The sequence below is a fragment of the Theropithecus gelada genome, chromosome 6, assembly GCF_003255815.1.
Source record: "Theropithecus gelada isolate Dixy chromosome 6, Tgel_1.0, whole genome shotgun sequence".
NCBI classification, from domain to species: domain Eukaryota; kingdom Metazoa; phylum Chordata; class Mammalia; order Primates; family Cercopithecidae; genus Theropithecus; species Theropithecus gelada.
Window position 1 is genome coordinate 75,877,972 of NC_037673.1, and position 19,326 is coordinate 75,897,297.

Sequence of the window (19,326 nt, forward strand, 5' to 3'; positions counted from 1 at the left end):
GACTACAGGCGCCCGCCACCTCGCCCGGCTAGTTTTTTTGTATTTTTAGTAGAGACAGGGTTTCACCATGTTAGCCAGGATGGTCTCGATCTCCTGACCTCGTGATCCGCCCGTCTCGGCCTCCCAAAGTGCTGGGATTACAGGCTTGAGCCACCGCGCCCGGCCTTATTATTTCTTTTTTGAGATGGAGTTTCACTGTTGTTGCCCAGGCTGGAGTGCAGTGGCGCCATCTCATCTCACTGCAACCTCTGCCTCCTGGGTTCAAGCAATTCTTCTGCCTCAGCCTCCCAAGGAGCTGGGATTACAGGCGCCTGCCACCATGCCTGGCTAGTTTTTTGTTTGCTTGTTTTTGAGACAGAGTCTCGCTCTGTTGCCCAAGCTGGAGTGCAGTGGTGCGATCTTGGCTCACTGCAACTTCTGCCTCCCAGGTTCAAGCGATTCTCCTGCCTCAGCCTCCCAAGTAGCTGGGATTACAGGTGCCCGCCACCGTGCCCAGCTAATTTTCGTATTTTAAGTAGAAACGGGGTTTCACCATATTGGCCAGGCTGGTCTCGAACTCCTTGTTATCCACCTGCCTCGGCCTCCCAAAGTGCTGGATTACAGACGTGAGCTACCGCGCCCAGCCTAATTTTTGTATTTTTGGTAGAGATGGGGTTTCACCATGTTGGCCAGGCTGGTCTTAAACTCTTGGCCTCAGGTGATCCGCCTGCCTCAGCCTCCCAAAGTGCTGGGCTTATAGGCATGAGCCACCGCGCCTGGCTGGTATTTTCTATAAAATGAAGACTAGGAAACTGGAAGACAGAACACAGAGGTTAGATTGTTTTTCAGCTCTTCCTTAGTCTAGTTTTTATAGTGCAACTAAGTTTCTTTTTTTTTCTGAGAGACAGGGTCTTGCTCTTTCACCCTGGCCGGGGTGCAATGGTACAGTCATAAGCCCACTGCAGCCTTGAATTCCTGCGCTCAGACAATCCTCTCACCTCAGCCTTCTGAGTAGCTGGGACCACAAGTGTGTGCCACCATGCCTGGCTAATTTAAAAATATGTATATTTTTTTACAGATGAGGTCTCACTGTGTTGTAGGCTGGTCTTGAACTCCTGGTCTCAAGTTATCCTCCCACCATGGCTTCCCAAAGTGCTGGGATTACAGTTGTAAGCCACCATGCCTGGCGACAACTAAGTTATTTTGAGTGGAATTTTTATCACTTACGGTATCTGCATTCAAAAGTGAAAACTAGAAAGTACTTTAAAATCAAATAAACATAGCTTCGGGTTCTCTCTCCTGCTGCCTTGTGAAGAAGGTGCTTCTCCTTTGCCTTCTGCCACGATTGTAAGTTTCCTAAGGCCTCCCTGGCCATGCAGAACCTTTGGCTTATTTTATCTGGATGTGGCTATGGCCACCAACAGCTCCAGATTCACACTGCCCCCTGAGAAGTGTCCTTCTTCCTTTCTTCAAATTCGGAGTATCAGGAGAATGCCCCTAAGTGGCCCAGCTTGAAACAATCACATGCCCATCACTATGGCCATAGTGTGTGATGCCACTACAATTGGCAACCTCAATTAGAGCACCACCGGGGAGCGAGGGTAGGATCCAGGTGATAGAAAAATGAACAAGTAGAAAGCCAGCTTGAGGAGTCCTCACAAACAAAGGAAAGATCAAGATCAAATTATTAGAGCAACTATGCATGAGATCAAGATCTAAGAACGTTCATTTATTCAGTCAGTCGTTTCTTGAACACTTAAGTTTCAGGAACTATTCTAAGCAATGGGGGTATAAGTCAGAAAAAAAGACAAGGTCCCTGCACTTGTGACACTTATTTTGTAGTTGAAACAGCCAACAATCATAAACAAGATAATTTCAGATAAAAATAAATGCTGTAAAGGAAATAAAAAAATAGTTTTGGAGGTTATTTCTGCTTTGCAAAAGGATAATCTGTGTTCTTTAAAAAAAGCTTATTTAGTTTAGAAGTCTTGGGAAACATAGTATGTTTAATAATTTTTATTTGATTTGAGTCTCCCGAATAACACTGTTTCTCTATTTCAGATGAACAAGATTATCTTCAAGATGTACAAAATGCATATGATTCTAACCACTGCTCAGTTTCTTCAGAGTTGGCTTCCTCACAGCCAACTTCATTGCTCCCAAGAGACCAACAATGTATTAATAGTTGTGCCTCATCAGAAACAAGCTATGAAATAAATGAGAGTTCCCTCAATGAAAAATCACTCAAGGGACTTACTTCTATACAAAATGAAAAAAATGTAACAGGACTTGATCTTCTTTCTTCTGTGGATGGTGGTACTTCAGATGAAATCCAGCCTTTATATATGGGACGATGTAGTAAACCTATCTGTGATCTGATAAGTGACATGGGTAACTTAGTTCATGCAACTAATAGTGAAGAAGATATTAAAAAATTATTGCCAGATGATTTTAAGTCTAATGCAGATTCCTTGATTGGATTGGATTTATCTTCAGTGTCAGATACTCCCTGTGTTTCTTCAACAGACCATGATAGTGATACTGTCAGAGAACCACAGAATGATACCAGTTCTGAATTACAAAATAGAGAAATCGGAGGAATAAAAGAATTGGGTATAAAAGTAGATACACTTTCAGATTCCTGTAATTACAGTGGAACAGAAAATTTAAAAGATAAAAAGATCTTTAATCACTTAGAACCAATTGTTGATTTTAACATGTCATCTGCTTTGACTCAGCAAAGTTCCAAAATGTTTGATGCCAAAGACAAGCTACAACACAAGAGCCAGCCATGTGAATTACTAAAAGATGATGGCTTAGTAAAAGAGGAAGTAAGTGTGGCAGTCATAACCGCTGCAGAATGTTTAAAAGAAGAGGGCAAGACAAGTGCTTTGACCTTCAGCCTTCCAAAAAATGAAGATTTATGCTTAAATGATTTAAATTCAAGAGATGAAAATTTCAAATTACCTGACTTTTCCTTTCAGGAAGATAAGACTGTTATGTTTATAGAACAATCTGCACAAGAAGACTCAAGAAATTTAGGCCTTAAGGATAATGATGTAATCCAAGATTCCTCTTCAGCTTTACATGTTTCAGGTGAAGATGTACAGTCCTCATTGTCCTGTCTTCCCGTATCTGGGTCTATGTGCGGATCATTAATTGAAAGTAAAGCACGGGGTGATTTTTTACCTCAGCATGAACATAAAGATAATATACAAGATGCTGTGACTATATGTGAAGAAATACAGAACAGTGTTGTTCTAGGTGGGGAACCATTCAAGGAGACTGATCTTTTGAAACAGGAAAAATGTAAAAACATAGTCCTTCAGCCATTAATTGAAGGGATGGAAGACAGAAAGATAGATCCTGACGAGACGGTAATCAGAGTTGCGTCTTTGGATGGTGGTGACACCAGTTCTACAGTTGTAGAATCTCAAGAGGGGCTTTCTGGCACTAATGTCCTAGAGTCTTCCGATTGTTGTGAGGGTTTTATTAATACTTTTTCAAGCATTGATATGGATGGACAAGACTTAGATTACTTTAATATTGATGAAGGCACAAAAAGTGGCACACTAATTAGTGATGCTGAACTTGATGCGTTTCTGACAGAACAGTATCTTCAGACCACTAACATAAAGTCTTTTGAAGAAAATGTAAATGACTCTAAATTGCAAATGAATCATATAGATATGAAAGACTTAGATGATGGAAACATCAATAATATATATTTCAATGCAGAAGCAGGAGCTATTGGGGAAAGTCATGGTATTAATATAATTTGTGAAACAGTTGATAAACAAAATGCAATAGAAAATGGCCTTTCTTTAGGAGAAAAAAGCACAATTCCAATTGAACAAGGGTTACTTACCAGTAAGTCTGAGATTACAAATGAATTATCAGTCTCTGATACTAATAGTCAATCTGTTGGAGGGGCCAGACCTAAGCAATTGTTTGGCCTTCCATCAAGAACAAGGAGTTCAAAAGACCTGAATAAGCCAGATGTTCCAAATACAATAGAAAGTGAACCCAGCATAGCAGACACCGTTGTTCCAGTCACTTGCGCTGTGGATTCTACAGCTGATCCTCAGGTTAGCTTCAACTCTAACTACATTGATATAGAAAGTAATTCTGAAGGTGGATCTAGTTCTCTAACTGCAAATGAAGATTCTCTACCTGAAAATACTTGCAAAGAAGGCTTGGTTTTGGGCCAGAAGCAGCCTACTTGGGTTCCTGATTCAGAAGCTCCAAACTGTATGAACTGCCAAGTCAAATTTACTTTTACAAAACGACGACACCATTGCCGAGCATGTGGGAAAGTAAGTTATAAAAATCTTTAAATCTTTTGTTCTTTTGAGACATTTTAAACAAATATAATGTGATAGAAAAGGCTGATTAACAGATAATTACAAGATTGAGTTAGTTTAAAATCAGTGTTTTTCATCTACCAGTCAGGGAAATAAATAAAGCAGTGTTATTTTGCAGATTGGTTGATGGTTGAATAAATGTTACATTGTCAGGGGCATTAATTACATGCTGGGAAATGAGAAACAATTATTTAATTACTAATTTTTGTGACATTTAAGAATATTTGTTCTTATCTCTGTAATATTGACACGTTAAATATTCCAGATTTGGTCAGATTCCCCTTTGTCCTCAAACATTTAATTTCAAGACCAATCTACAGCTAGTGTTGTGATCAGTGCCCAGGGAAACACTCCAGAGCAAATTGGCTTCCACAGAATACTGAAGCTGACCTTGAGTTGTGACTGGTAATAGCCAAGATAAAAAGACTGTCTATAAATTCTAAGGCTTGCCTATAGAAATCCTGTTACATTTTTATTCAGATTTTTCAGTAATATGTTGGTTTCAGATCCATCCTATTTTTTTTAACAAAATAATATTTTACTTTAAAAAGTTTTAAATGAAGAATTACAAAGAACTTTTAATATTGTAAACTTATTCATTAAAGATAGTTTTTGTTCCCTTTCCAATGAACATAATTGATTTAGAGGAATTCTCCTTATCAGAAATATGGTATCAAATTGCAGAAACTTCATTTAAGTTACAAAAAAAAAGAATTCCACCTATGATTATGGTGATAAGGAAATGATTTATATAATAAGGAAAAAGAGTTTTGGTTAATTAGGTTTAGGACCTCTCCACACTGCCTCTAGTAGGTGTAAGTATTATTTTATTTATTTATTTATTTTTTATTATTATACTTCAAGTTCTAGGGTACATGTGCACAACGTGCTGGTTTGTTATGTATGTATACATGTGCCATGTTGGTGTGCTGCTGCACCCGTTAACTCGTCATTTACATTAGGTATATCTCCTAATGCTATCTCTCCCCCCACCCCACGACAGGCTCCGGTGTGTGATGTTCCCCTTCTTGTGTCCACGTGTTTTCATTGTTCAGTTCCCACCTATGAGTAAGAACATGTGGTGTTTGGTTTTCAATCCTTGCGATAGTTTCCTGAGAATGATGGTTTCCAGCTTCATCCGTGTCCCTACAAGGGACATGAACTCATCCTTTTTTACGGCTGCATAGTATTCCATGGTGTATATGTGCCACATTTTCTTAATCCAGTCTATCATTGATGGGCATTTGGGTTGGTTCCAAGTCTTTGCTATTGTGAATAGTGCCACAGTAAACGTACGTGTGCGTGTGTCTTTATAGCAGCATGATTTATAATCCTTTGGGTGTATACCCAGTAATGGGATGGCTGGGTCAAATGGTATTTCTAGTTCTAGATGGTGTAAGTATTCTTGAAACAAAAATAAATTTGGTATTTTATTCTTTATAGGTATTTTGTGGTGTCTGTTGTAGTAGGAAGAGTAAACTGCAATATCTAGAAAAGGAAGCAAGAGTATGTGTAGTCTGCTATGAAACTATTAGTAAAGGTGAGTATTAACTTGATATATTTTCTTCCAGTAATTGAATATATGTTAAAATTAATTGGATTGTGACAAAGATAAACTTCTTTATTTTCTTAAGGCAAGGACCTAGTGTTGAATTATCTGGCTTAGGTGGGACATCCCAAGGCTTGGTTTCTCTTCTTTTTGTTCCACTCTCACAATTAATACTACCAGTCTGGAAAGGAAGCATTCAGTTTCTGGAGTGGCAGTTCATTAACTTTTAACAGGTACCAAGTCCCTAAATGCTGCATTTCATCTGCCTATTTGTTTTTGTCATCATCGTCATGTTCATCATCTTAATCTAAATAAACACTTGTAGATACCTACCAATAAGTAGTACTCAATATTATTTATTAGTAGCATAGGGCAAGATAATAGTTCAAACCCTTTAGAGAATAACAACCTAAAATGATAGTACAAGATAAGGTGGTAATATTTATGATTTTATAAATTCATAGGACTGCCACACTATTTGCACATTTTTGTCTCATATCTTTTTTTGCTTTCTCAACTTTAGAATTTTGCATATGTACACTTCCCATTATTTCTTTGGCTCTCTAATTAGCTACAATTATTAGCAGTAGTCCTGGTGGTCTTTGAGTTCTCACAGGTTGTGTGTGTGTGGGTGTGTGTGGGTGTGTTGTGTTTTTTTCCCCAAGTCCATGTTTATTCTTTTGAGTACCACTTGGCATTTTCAAAGATTCGTTGACAGTTTAATTCCTGGCAAATATTACTTGGGCCTTTTTTGACCAGACCTGTGCACTACCTCAGGCCCTGCTTCCTGTTAGCCAGGGGGAATGAATACCTGATAATAATTTGTTTTTCTCTTTTGAATGAAGATAACTTTTTTCAGCAATTCTTCAAAAAGCTCTGATGTGAGTCTGTTAGCCTGAGGTAAGCTGCTTTTCTCCCTGCTGTTGACCTCTGCTCTGGAAGATAACAAAGTGTAAATCTTTTTATGTTTCCATGTTACCGCCATTGTTTTTGAAGAGGTCAGTTTAAGTGCTTATAGTTGTTTTGTTTTTTCTTACGCTGTTTCAGTAGCCTAGAAGATGACTGCTGGTGCTGTTAGCCAAGGCAATCTGCTAGAATTCAGAAATTTTAGAGCAAGCTCCCACATAAGTATCTCCCCCATTAAAAAGAAATTAAACATCCATGAGGATTTGAAACGTTATTTATGTTGACAGGTCAGATTTTTGGGTGAGCATTCAGACATATTTTGACTCTAAGGGTCCAGGAGGGGAGAAGATATGATCATTAAAGAAATTCAGTAGAATACTGAAATCAAGCTTTGGTTTATCAAAGAAAATACAGTGGAATTAGTTTATTTAGTTATCTGTTTAAATTTATTCTATTTTGATATAGCATATAGTTTCATTTACGGTGCTATTTATTATTTATATGCCACAGGAAAGCATAAATAAAAGTTAATATCAGCTTTAGGGTTGAAAATAATAGAAGTGATCATTTAAAATAATGATATCAAATGAGAAGAGAAAGATGGTTCATGGGTTGTGAGACACACTACGTGAAAGATTGGAAGAAAAAGATAATTTGAATAGAGATAGTAGATAATGAGAAAGCTGTCCTGAGATTATGTGAGTTTCAAGGAAGCGCACATGTGAATGTCAATAAGTAGATTTGAGGCAAGTTAGAAATTACTTTGAAATTGAGAGTAAGATGTTTGGACTTCACTTGGTTAATGGAAGCCATTTTATGAGTGCCATCATTCAGTGGCACTTGAGGAAGATTGTTTTAGCAGTGGCAACATTTATAGCAGATCAGTTTGGAGAAATGCTGAAGGGAGAGCTATCAATGTACCTTGTTTTTTGGATGAAGAATCACTCAGCAGTATTGAGGCACTATTCTGCATTCTGAAGCTCAAGCTGAGAGCAAAATAGAAGCTATATTCTCATGAAATTTATGAATGTTTGTAGAGATGGATAGTAAACAAAAAGATATCAGATGGTGATACTACCTTCAATTAAAAAATTTAAAAAGTGTAAGAGTGATAGATAGTTAACAGATTAGTGGCAAAAGGAATTTTTTTTTTTTGAGATGGGGTCTCACTCTGTCACTCAGGTTGGAGTATAATTGTGCGAACTTAGCTCTTTGCAGCCTCCATCTCCCAGGTTCAAGCAGTCCTCCCACCTCAGCCTCCCTAGTAGTTGGGACCACAGGCACACACTACCACGCCCAGCTGATTTTTTGTATTTATGATAGAAATGGGGTTTCACCATGTTGCCCAGGCTGGTCTCAAAGCAATCCTGAGCTTAAGTGATCTACCCGCTTTGGCCTCCCAAAGTATTGGGATTATAAGCGTGAGCCACTGTGCCTGGCCTTAGGTAGTATTTTTTATAATGTGGTCAGAGTAAGGCTTTATGGTAATATGACATGTGAGCAGAGTCTTGAAGGAGGTGAGATAATAAAGCTGTGTGAGTATGAGAAGAACATTCTAGGCCAAGGGAATAATAGGAGCAAAGATTCTAAGCTGTAGGAGTACTTACTTGAAGAACAAGGAGGTCTGGGTGGCTGGACCATAGCGAATGAGTGGGATTGTAGTGAGAGATGAGGTCAAACATGTAACTGGGAAAGTGGAGGAGGTAGGGATGAATTATGTTGGGTCTTGTGAGCCATTGTAACAACTTAAATTTTCACTTTAGCCATTAAAAGATTTTAAACAGAGGAATAATGAGATATGATTTATGTCTAAAAGAATCTCTCTAAACTATGTTGGAAATAGACTCTAGAGGTACAAGGATGAAAACAGAGATAGTCATGTTAAATAAGGGTTATTCTCTATAGATATCAAATATACACCTTAGATATAATATTGAAATAACTTATTGGTAGCTTATCAAAGTGGCATGCTGCCAACTCAGACAGTATCTTTGCCAAGTGCTACTTCTTTTTCTTGATTAGCCATTTCTTTCTTTCTCGTTACAACTTGAAAAAGAATATTTATTGAAATTTACTTTGAAGTAAATTACAAAAACATCTGAGATTTTAACACTATTGTTTTCCCCTTTATAGCTCAGGCATTTGAAAGGATGATGAGTCCAACTGGTTCTAATCTTAAATCTAATCATTCCGATGAATGTACTATTGTCCAGCCTCCTCAGGAGAACCAGACGTCCAGTATACCTTCACCAACAACTTTGCCAGTCTCAGCACTTAAACAACCAAATGTTGAAGGTAATAGAAGAAAATGCTGTGTCTAAGACTAAAGATAAATTATCAAAATAGAAATTCTCTAATGTAGCCAGAAATTCTCTAATGTAGTCAGGAAAGAGAAACCAGATTAAATATCAAGAGGGATTTAATACAAGGAATTGGTTACACATGCAGGCTGGAAGACTGGAAGAGCAAAAAGGCTGTGCTCAAGTGCCTCAGCAATTAGTAACTGCAGGAAGCAACCACCACAACTGGAGTTTGGGGCTACAAAAGGGGAGAGGCTAGAGCTCAGTGTAGGAGCACCAGGAGGTGTTTGGATCGCAGATGTTGGAGTCAGAAGCCATGGTCACAGCACCATCAAGAGGCCTCATAGAGTTGGTGCTCAGATGACTAAAGTAGAGCTCCAGATTTGATGTTAGGAGTACTGAAAATCATGAGTCTAGCAGCTGTATCTAGCGGTGTTGCTGCTGCAAAGATCCTGGCAGGATCCAGAAACAAAGAATTCCTTCTCATTTCTTCCCACCTTATGGTCTCCCACCAGTGCCTGCTATTGGAAAAAGATGACCAAAGCCAGTAACGAGAGTCTGGGAATTGCACTTTCCAGACTTCCAACCTGGCATCCAAGAGCCCAGTTTAGAGGGTGAGCTTGGGTTTGAGAGGCAATACGTAAATAATTGTTCTATCTCCTTTTCCTTAAAAACCTATTTGTAGTTGTGTATTTTACCACAGTAATAATGTTTTTTAAATCTGTTTTTAAATCATTTGAGTTATCTGCTCCTTTTTACAACCCGTCATCAATTAGCATCTTGAGTAAGGCACATGTATGTCTTTAAATATGAATTATTAGTCTTTTACATGCTGGAAAAAAACCATAAATGTCAGATAAAGGCAAATTTGGATCCTTGTATTTTTGTGGACTTCAGTTTATTACTCAGTAACTGTTTTCCATTTATTATAATGAAATAAGGAGACTCAGCATTATATGGTTGTATATTATAGCCTAAAGATGAATAATTTGTGTTTGAAAATATGTGCATATTCTTATATTGATAACCCAAATGATTAAATTATAAAAATATTGCAAATACAAAAAAGATATGTTATTTAATATGTCTACCTACATTGCAAAAAATATATATATATAATTCCAATTTTTTCAGAGTTATCTTTACTATGTTCTGGAAAGTAGACATTGAACCTTTTTTTTAAAAAAATATTGTTCTAAAATCATCTGGCAGAGATTTTCATAACCTTCCTCTATGGATGCTTTGTAAGAAAAGAGAAAAATGTTTATGCTGATGTCTAGTTATTTCCTTCAAATTTGGAAGGAAATAATAAGTATTAATAAAATTCAGTATCTGCATTATAAGAACAAAAAATGTTATACTTCTCTTGTTAAATAAAAGTAAGAAATGTCGTGTGATATTAAGACATTTCAAGTGATCCTGTTACCTTTTTTGAGGTTTTAAATTTCTTTTTTTCTTTATATATATATATGAGGAATATATAGATAAGCTATATATATGCTTCAGTCTACTCCACTTTTCATCACTGTACCTTAGTCCCTAAATTTTATTCAGTCTCCACTCCGTACTCACAAAAACTTAGTCTCAATAATATAGGCTTTAAATCTTCCTTCCCCATTGTCTTTAAGGTGTAACCTTGCCTGTCTACTCCTCTTCAGAGTGATTCCCAGAGCCACCTCTGGTCTAATATGCTCTGAAGTTATACAGATCTCCTGTCCCTTCCTTTTCATAGTATATGATTGCCAAGGCCATTCCTGGTCTAATATGCTCCCTTTGTATGAATTAGATAGAAACAGACTCCACTCAGGGTAGAGGGATCACAAAAGGCTATTTCTCTAGACCTTTGTAGCCCTGAGAATTCAGGGATTGCCAGTGGATAGCAAAAAGCTTTTGAAAACATTTCCTGATCTATTTGGCATTAAATCATTTTCATATTACCAGATTAAAATGTTTTACTTTTTCAATTGGGATTCTAGGACTGTACTCCAAAGAACAGAAGAGAGTATGGTTTGCAGATGGTATATTGCCCAATGGTGAAGTTGCAGATACAACAAAATTATCATCTGGAAGTAAAAGATGTTCTGAAGACTTTAGTCCTCTTTCACCTGATATGCCTGTGGTAAGGAATTCAAAAAATAACTTATTGACTAAATAAAATTTTATTTCATAGATAATTCCTGGTGTGATTATTAGAGTACTTTTTTTTTAAAAACACTTTGAGCTTCCTAAAATAAGAGATGTATTGATATACTGAATACATTTTAGATTTTATCCCCTTAAAAAAAAAAAGAGAGATAGTCTTGCTGTGTTGTCCAGGCTGGAGTGCAGTGGCATAATTACCACTCACTGCAGCCTCTAACTCCTGGGCTCAGGTGATGCTTCCACCTCAGCCTCCCAAGTAGCTGGGATTACAGATGTGAGCCACCATGCCTGGTTTAGACTTTACTGTTTAAAAAAAAAAAAGTTTTTTTTTTAATTACTTTTTTTTTTTTTTTAAAGAGACATGGTCTCACTATTTTGCCTAGGCTGGTCTCAAACTCCTGATCTTTAGTAATCCTCCCATCTCGTCCTCCTGAGTCATTGAGATTACAGGTATAAATCACCACACCTGGCAGATTTTACCTTTTTTTTTTTTTTTTTTGAGGTGGAGTCTCTGTCGCCCAGGCTGGAGTGTAATGGCGCAATTTCAGCTCACTGCAACCTCCGCCTCCCGGGTTCAAGCGATTCTACTGCCACAGCCTCCCGGGTAGCTGGGATTACAGGCACCCACCACCACACCTGGCTAATTTTTGTATTTTTAGTAGAGATGAGGTTTCACCATGTTGGCCAGCTGGTCTCAAACTCCTGACCTCAAGTTATCTGCCCATCTCAGCCTCCTAAAATGCTGGTTATAACAGGAGTGAGCCACCGCACCTGGCCCAGATTTTACGTTTTTAAATGTCAGTTTAAGGGACTGGTTCTCACACTTTCGGCCTCAGGACCCCTTTATACTCTTAAAAGTTATTGAGCACCCTAAAGCACTATAGGTTTCATGGGTTATACCTATTGATAATTACTATATTAAAATTAAAATTCAGAAATTTAAATATTTATTAACTAATTACAAAATAAGGCTATTACATTAGCAGAAATAATATTTTATGAAAAAAGTTTTTCAGAACAAAAATTTAGTGAGAATAGAGGCATTGTTTGCCTTTTTGCCAATTTCTTTAATGCCTGACTTAATAGAAGACAAACATATTCTCACATCTGGTTCTACATTCTGTGTGTTGTGATACATTTTTTTTTGGTTAAATTATATAAAAAAAATCGTAGGACAGCACCAATTCCCTGAAAGGGTCTTGGAGACCCCAGGGATCTCTAGACCACATTTTGAGAACCACTGGTTTGAGGAAATGTAACAGATTTAGTAATTTAATTTATACTAAGATCTATTTAGTTATTTTCAAACATTCAAGAAAGTATGTGATGATGATAACTTATGCTTGCATTTGCATAAATGTGCTAGATGTTAAACATAAGATATATAATACAGAATCCCAGATCACTAAGAATTCTCATTGTAAAGTGGCACATACTCATAGAAGCAAGTATAAATGTATGAATTAGTAATGTTTTATGCATTAAATAGATTTATTGAGCATCTACTCTGTGCCAGTCACCTGGTTGATTCTAGCTACATACATATATTAGAAAAGATGGATACTAGGTCGGCTGCGGTGGCTCACCCCTGTAATCTCAGCACTTTGGGAGGCCGAGGTGGGTGAATCACCTGAGGTCAGGAGTTCAAGACCACCTGACCAACATGGCAAAACCCCGTCTATACTAAAAAAAATGCAAAAATTACCCAGGTGTTGTGACGCATGCCTGTAATCTCAACTACTAGGGCAGGCTGAGGCAGGAGAAAATCACTTGAACCCAGGAGGCAGAGGTTGCAGTGGGCCAAGATTGCACTACTGCACTGCAGCCTGACAACAGGGTGAGACTCCATCTCAAAAAAAGAAAAAAAAAGATGGATACTTACCGGCTCTGTTGAAGTTTATATTTGGTAGAAACATACGCTGTTTGTCAAGAGTTCATGAGCTACACTTTACAAATAGCTGTAATTACCATGGGTATGTTTCCTAGCTAGCACCTACTGTCAATCTACATTAATGAAAACTCTGAACAGGCTAGTAAATATTGAGTTCGTAAATGGTTCTTATTTCATATTGACTTTGTACAGTCTAAAAAGAAAAAGGCTTTTTTGAAATAGTCTTTATGGGTAGTTTATTCCAGGTGGTTACTCTCGTGGAATATAGCTAATGGGCTGCTTCCTAACCACTCCCCTCCCCTTCCTCCTACCTTGTCCCTCCTCCCTACCCACCCAAGGGTTTTTGGCTATCATGAGAAGGGGAGAGCCTTGGATTGAACTAAGCTTGCTCACTGTGTGATATGATATGGGATCTTGAAGTTCTTCTTGCCTCATTTTTCCCAGTCTTAATATTAAAGTCATTAATACCTACCTGAGCATGCAGTAAAACTAAAACTTTATACTTCTAAATATGTTATGCTCCTGAATTTGAAGAATCAAAATGGTACTGTTTCTTGGGAAATTTGACTTTAAGAGAATTTCTGAACCCATTTTGGTTTTATTCTTACCAAAAAGATGTTTGGCTATAGTGATCTCATTTCATAGTTGAACAGAGAATATGAACTGATTTGTTAATTTTTTTATTCCATGTTTTACAGACAGTAAACACAGTGGATCATTCCCATTCTACTACAGTGGAAAAACCAAACAATGAGACAGGAGATATTACAAGAAATGAGATAATTCAGAGTCCTATTTCTCAGGTTCCATCAGTGGAAAAATTGCCTATAAACACAGGAAATGAGGGGTTACCTACTTCTGGTTCATTTACACTAGATAATGATGTTTTTGCAGAAATTGAAGAACCATCTAGTGCTACTGTTGCCTTAGTTAACAGCAATTTACCTATTGCTGGTATTTCAGATTATAGGTTACTGTGTGATATTAACAAGTACGTTTGCAATAAGATTAGTCTTCTACCTAATGATGAGGACAGTTTGCCCCCACTTCTGGTTGCATCTGGAGAAAAGGGATCAGGTAGGAGAGCAGTTATTTAAATTTAAAAAAATTTAAAAATATATATTGATCAATTTTGTCTGTGACATATAAAATGGATTTTCTTAAAACTTACTTTGGTTGCAATATGTACTAGGGCTGGTAACTTGTTTATAGAAAGTCTTACTATATTAAAAACAAATTCTAAAAGTATTTGAACTTTTATGATCCATTTATCACATCTGGCTCCCTAATTTCAAATGACGCAAACTCCAATGCAATAGGGAAGCTCATAGACTTTCAGTCTGAAGAAATGTTTCCATTGTATTAGAATTTTGACACCGTATTATTACTTTTTTTTTTTTTTTTAATGAGCATGATACCTAAAGAAAAGAGCATTAGATTGGACGGCAAAGCTAGGAAGTTTAGTTCCTTGTCTGCTACTTGTTACATCTATGACTTGTAATGTGTTATTTAATCTCCTTGGGCCTCAGTTTCCTTCGTAAATAGAGAGAACCTAGATGATTTCTAAGGTCCTTTTCAAGCAGGAGATTCTATGGCTAACCCCCACCCCAGAGTGGTTTCTAGGATAGACACTTGTCACTCCAGGCATTATGTCACATGGCGGTTCTCTGTGTGATAGTGTAGGGGAATGAAGCTTCGGATCTCTGTTCTGTCAGCAGGAGCCATTACATGAATCTAGGTGTAGTGGCAAAAATATAGTAAGCCCTGTTCTTTGTGTGCCATGCGTATCTTTCTATTGATTGTCAAGATTTTTTATTTTATTTTTATTTATTTTTTTGCTACCTGGTCACTGATATAGGCATATAGTAGCAAGTGCTGACACAGGCATGTGGCAGCAAGCAGCATATATAACGTGGGTCTAGACTACTTTGACAGAATTGTACATTTCAAAAATTATAAATGGAGTGCCTGCCAAACTGGAATCCACTTTATAAAAACGTTTGTCTTAAAACTTTGAAGGTGCTAAAATTGTATACATTTGCTGTTTAATCAATATAGTGTAAATATACTATATGCATTACAGTATTAATAACTTTACATGGAAAGAAAAGTAAAAATTACTATTTAACAGTTGTCTAGGTTGTTGACTGATTTTATGAAACATGTTTGCTTTTGTTTTTAAATTTGATCAGGCCACTGGTGGATTTATAAATTTGTTTTTTTCTCATTTGTAAGCATATTTAACAGGATATTTATCCTGATTAATATATTACTTTCATCATTTAGTGCCTGTAGTAGAAGAACATCCATCTCATGAGCAGATCATTTTGCTTCTTGAAGGTGAAGGCTTTCATCCTGTTACATTTGTCCTAAATGCAAATCTGCTCGTGAATGTCAAATTCGTATTTTGTAAGTAATAATTTATCCTTATTTCCTTAATTGGTAAGCAGGATTTCTCAATTAATTACATCTTCAGGTTAGATTTTGACTGGCATTGGTGAAAAATAAGCAGGATTGGATATTGGTTTTTCAGCCATATGTGACTGTAAATAAATTTTGCAAATTTATGTTCAGTAGGACTTGAAACATGAGCTTACAGATTTGTGTTAGCATCCCTCAGTCAATCTCAGGTTTAGGTCATGAGCTTATATAGCTGAGCTGTATTTTGATTCTCATGATACAATTGACTGTATCTCCTGTGGCTTTTAGATAAATTGAAATTTAGTAACTGAAATAAGCAGCAATTCTGATTTAGTAGCAGTAAAGACAGTTTTAAAGTAAGTGACATGTGACCTAATTAAAGAGTAAGGAAGTAATCCTTAATGATTAATAATCCTCACTACTCCATAATGCATCTGTCAGCTTTTCATTCTGTTTGAAACTAGATTCTTATCCACTACATTTCAGCATTTAGTGCATCTTTTATTTTAATGTTATTTATTAATTGGCTCCCTATGATAATCCTTTTTCTTTATATGAATCTTACACAATTCAATTTAAGGTTTTCATAAGAAGAACTTTGGGAACACAAGGAATTTGAAAAGTTTTGGCTGGGTATGGTGGCTCATGCTTGTAATCCTAGCACTTTGGGAGGCCAAGGTGGGTGGATCGCTTGAGGTCAGGAGTTCGAGACCAATTTGGCCAACATGGCGAAACCCTGTCTCTGCTTTAAAAAAAAAAAAAGAAAAGTTAAATGCAGAAACAATTGTTCTTAGTTTTTTGGTTAATAGAAGTTGACCTTAATAGTTATATTCTTTTATCATCTAAGATTCCTCAGACAAATATTGGTACTTTTCAACCAATGGATTGCATGGCTTGGGACAGTCAGAAATTATTATTCTATTGTTACGTTTGCCAAATGAAGATACTATTCCTAAGGACATCTTCAGACTATTTATCACCATATATAAGGATGCTCTAAAAGGTATGGCATTTTATTTTGAACTGTTCAGACTAGGGAATGGATAAATTTGTTAAAGGCATTTATGCCTTTGTCTGTGCTAGCTATACTAAAGAATTATTTCTTGAAGAGATTGCTGATTTCTGAAAATAGCTTAATAATTACTTTTTCTCTTTAAAACTAACATTTTATGTGATTAGTGTCTATATGCAGATTTTTGTATTTAAAAAATGGAAATATATCCTTGAATTTTTTTTTTTTTTTTTTGAGACAGTGTCTCCACCCAGGCTGGAGTGCAGTGGCACAATCTTGGCTCACTGCAACCTCTACATCCCGGATTCAAGCGATTCTTCTGCCTCTGCCTCTCAAGTAGTTGGGATTACAGGCACTTGCCATCATGCCCAGCTACTTTTTGTATTTTTAGTAGAGGCAGGGTTTCAGCATGCTGGCCAGGCTGGTCTAGAACTCCTGATCTCAAGTGACCCGCCCGCCTCAGTCTCCCAAAGTGCTGGGATTACAGGCGTGAGCCACTGTGCCTGGCCTGCCTCCTTGTTTTTTAAATGTATCTATGTAATTTCCTTACTGTCTGTACAAGACTAGGAGATTTGATAATTTTTCACAAGATCGTGCAGTAAGGAGAAAAACTGAACGGTTGGAAACATTTTCAAGTTTTTGTTCATAATCCCCAATATCCAGGAATAACTGGGAGCTTTGTGTACAGAAGGTATTTAATAGATGCTTTTGCAAGAACAGAAACAAGAAAAAAAAATCTATAGTGTCTTAACTTAAGACAGTTTATATTGGGATATTCAAACTCAGAACATTTCTTCAAAACAATAACAAAACAACTTAAAATCTTTTTACTAATGATTTTATTTTGCAGGAAAATACATAGAAAACTTGGACAGTATTACCTTTACTGAGATTTTTCTCAGTAGCAAAGATCATGGAGGATTCCTGTTTATTACACCTACTTTTCAGAAACTTGATGGTCTCCCATTACCAAGTAATCCTTTTCTTTGTGGAATTCTTATCCAGAAGCTTGAGATTCCCTGGGCAAAGGTTTTTCCTATGCGTTTAATGTTGAGATTGGGTGCAGAATATAAAGGTAAGTTTTAGAGTAATAAGTTAAATTGCATATTTTCAAAGAATGTAAAGACTTTCAGGGAATCATTAACATCAATTTTAATGGATTAATGGAACTACTTTTATTTTGCTATGCTTTTAAAGTTCTAAGACAACCCTCTTCTGCTACCAGGTTGGTCTAGATAACTGTGGTATATCTTCAGGTTTCTAGATGTTCATAAGTTATTTTATTACCTAAAACTTTTCTTCTTAAATTTCAGAACAAAACAGAAAACTTTCACAGTACAGGTTGAGTATGCCATATCTGAAATATATTGGATCAGTTTTTTGGATTTTGGACTTTTTTAGATTCTGGAATATTCACAGAATACATACCAGTTAAGCATCCCAAATTCAAAATCTGAAATGCTCCAGTGAGCATTTCTTTTGAGCATCACGTTGGCATTTGAAAAAGCTATAGGCCGGGCAAGTGGCTCATGCCTATAATCCCAGCACTTTGGGAGGCCAAGGTGGGTGGATCACATGAGGTCAGGAGTTCGAGACCAGCCTTGCCAACATGGTGAAACCCTGTCTCTACTAAAAATACAAAAATTAGCTGGGTGAGGTGGCAGGTGCCTGTAATCCCAGCTACTCAGGAGACTGAGGCAGGAGAATCACCTGAACCTAGGAGGCAGCTTTGCAGTGAGCTGAGATCGTGCCTTTGCATTCCAGCCAGGGTGACAGAGCAAGACTACGTCTCAAAAAAAAAAAAAGAAAAAGTTACAGAGTTTAGAGCATTTTGGATTTTAGGTTTTTAGATTTGGGATGTTCAACATGTGTTAATTACTTTTGCTAAAATTTTCTTAAAAGTATCTACTGTTGGGAGTTTGTTATGTTGCCTGCATATTAAGAAGGTAAATCATTGCCTCTCTCCATTTTTCTATATTATAAAGCCAAACATAAAGGATTTTTGGGTTAGCAGTGCTATTGTTTTCAGTTACTGACTATAATTAAAAGCTAACTATTTTTAGGGAAGGAAGTACTTAGAAATTGTGGTTATTTTTCTAAGCTTGATTATTCTTATTTTTATATTCTGATGTTTATCTCTCAAAGGTGAGATAGCCTGTATCATTCATGTGTATGGGCATGTGTGTGTATTTACTTATCTACCCTTGACACAACTGGTGATTCTGAAGCTGCTGTGATGTTTATATATATGGTTATTTCTGAGTTAGAATCATTTCTAGTGTTAAACTTTTTTGAATTCCCACTGTATCTTTTATCTCTGACTTTTTTCAAGAAATGTATTTATTGCATTTGAAGTACATCACGTCTAATGAACTTTTTAGACATTTGATTCTAATATAAGTTGGTAGGGATTTTCTTGGAGGAAAATTAAATGTTGAGAAGCTATAAAAGTGGTGATTACTATTTCAGAATAGACAAATTAAAAAAAAAGGGATAATCTATTTGGCAAATTTTATTAAATTGTGATTTTGGGGATGGGTGTTCCTTACCATTTAAGATTTACATGTGTGATGCTATTAACTTGTGGGAAAAGTAACAAAATTTAATTTGCATCTCAGGTTTTGTACTGTGTGAACCAAAGAGCTTAAGACATTTCACTTTAAGCCAAATGTTTCATCAATTCAACCCAGCATTTTGCCTCTGATTTAATATTTTTAAATAGAAGATTAGGGGAATAAACTAGCTAATCAAATTATTATGGA

The 19,326-nt window shown here is 36.6% G+C and overlaps 1 protein-coding gene across 1 annotated transcript in view; it reads left to right on the top strand.

Annotated features, from left to right (window-relative positions):
* ZFYVE16 (zinc finger FYVE-type containing 16) overlaps window positions 1-19,326 on the top strand; it is a 64,846-nt gene that overhangs the window by 20,582 nt on the left and 24,938 nt on the right. Inside the window, exons 3-10 of the mRNA XM_025388972.1 lie at window positions 2,041-4,295; window positions 5,787-5,883; window positions 8,932-9,093; window positions 11,075-11,217; window positions 13,830-14,208; window positions 15,418-15,540; window positions 16,400-16,555; window positions 17,415-17,639. Of these exons, the coding sequence (XP_025244757.1) occupies window positions 2,041-4,295; window positions 5,787-5,883; window positions 8,932-9,093; window positions 11,075-11,217; window positions 13,830-14,208; window positions 15,418-15,540; window positions 16,400-16,555; window positions 17,415-17,639 (3,540 nt within the window). The remainder of the gene's footprint in view (window positions 1-2,040; window positions 4,296-5,786; window positions 5,884-8,931; window positions 9,094-11,074; window positions 11,218-13,829; window positions 14,209-15,417; window positions 15,541-16,399; window positions 16,556-17,414; window positions 17,640-19,326) is intronic.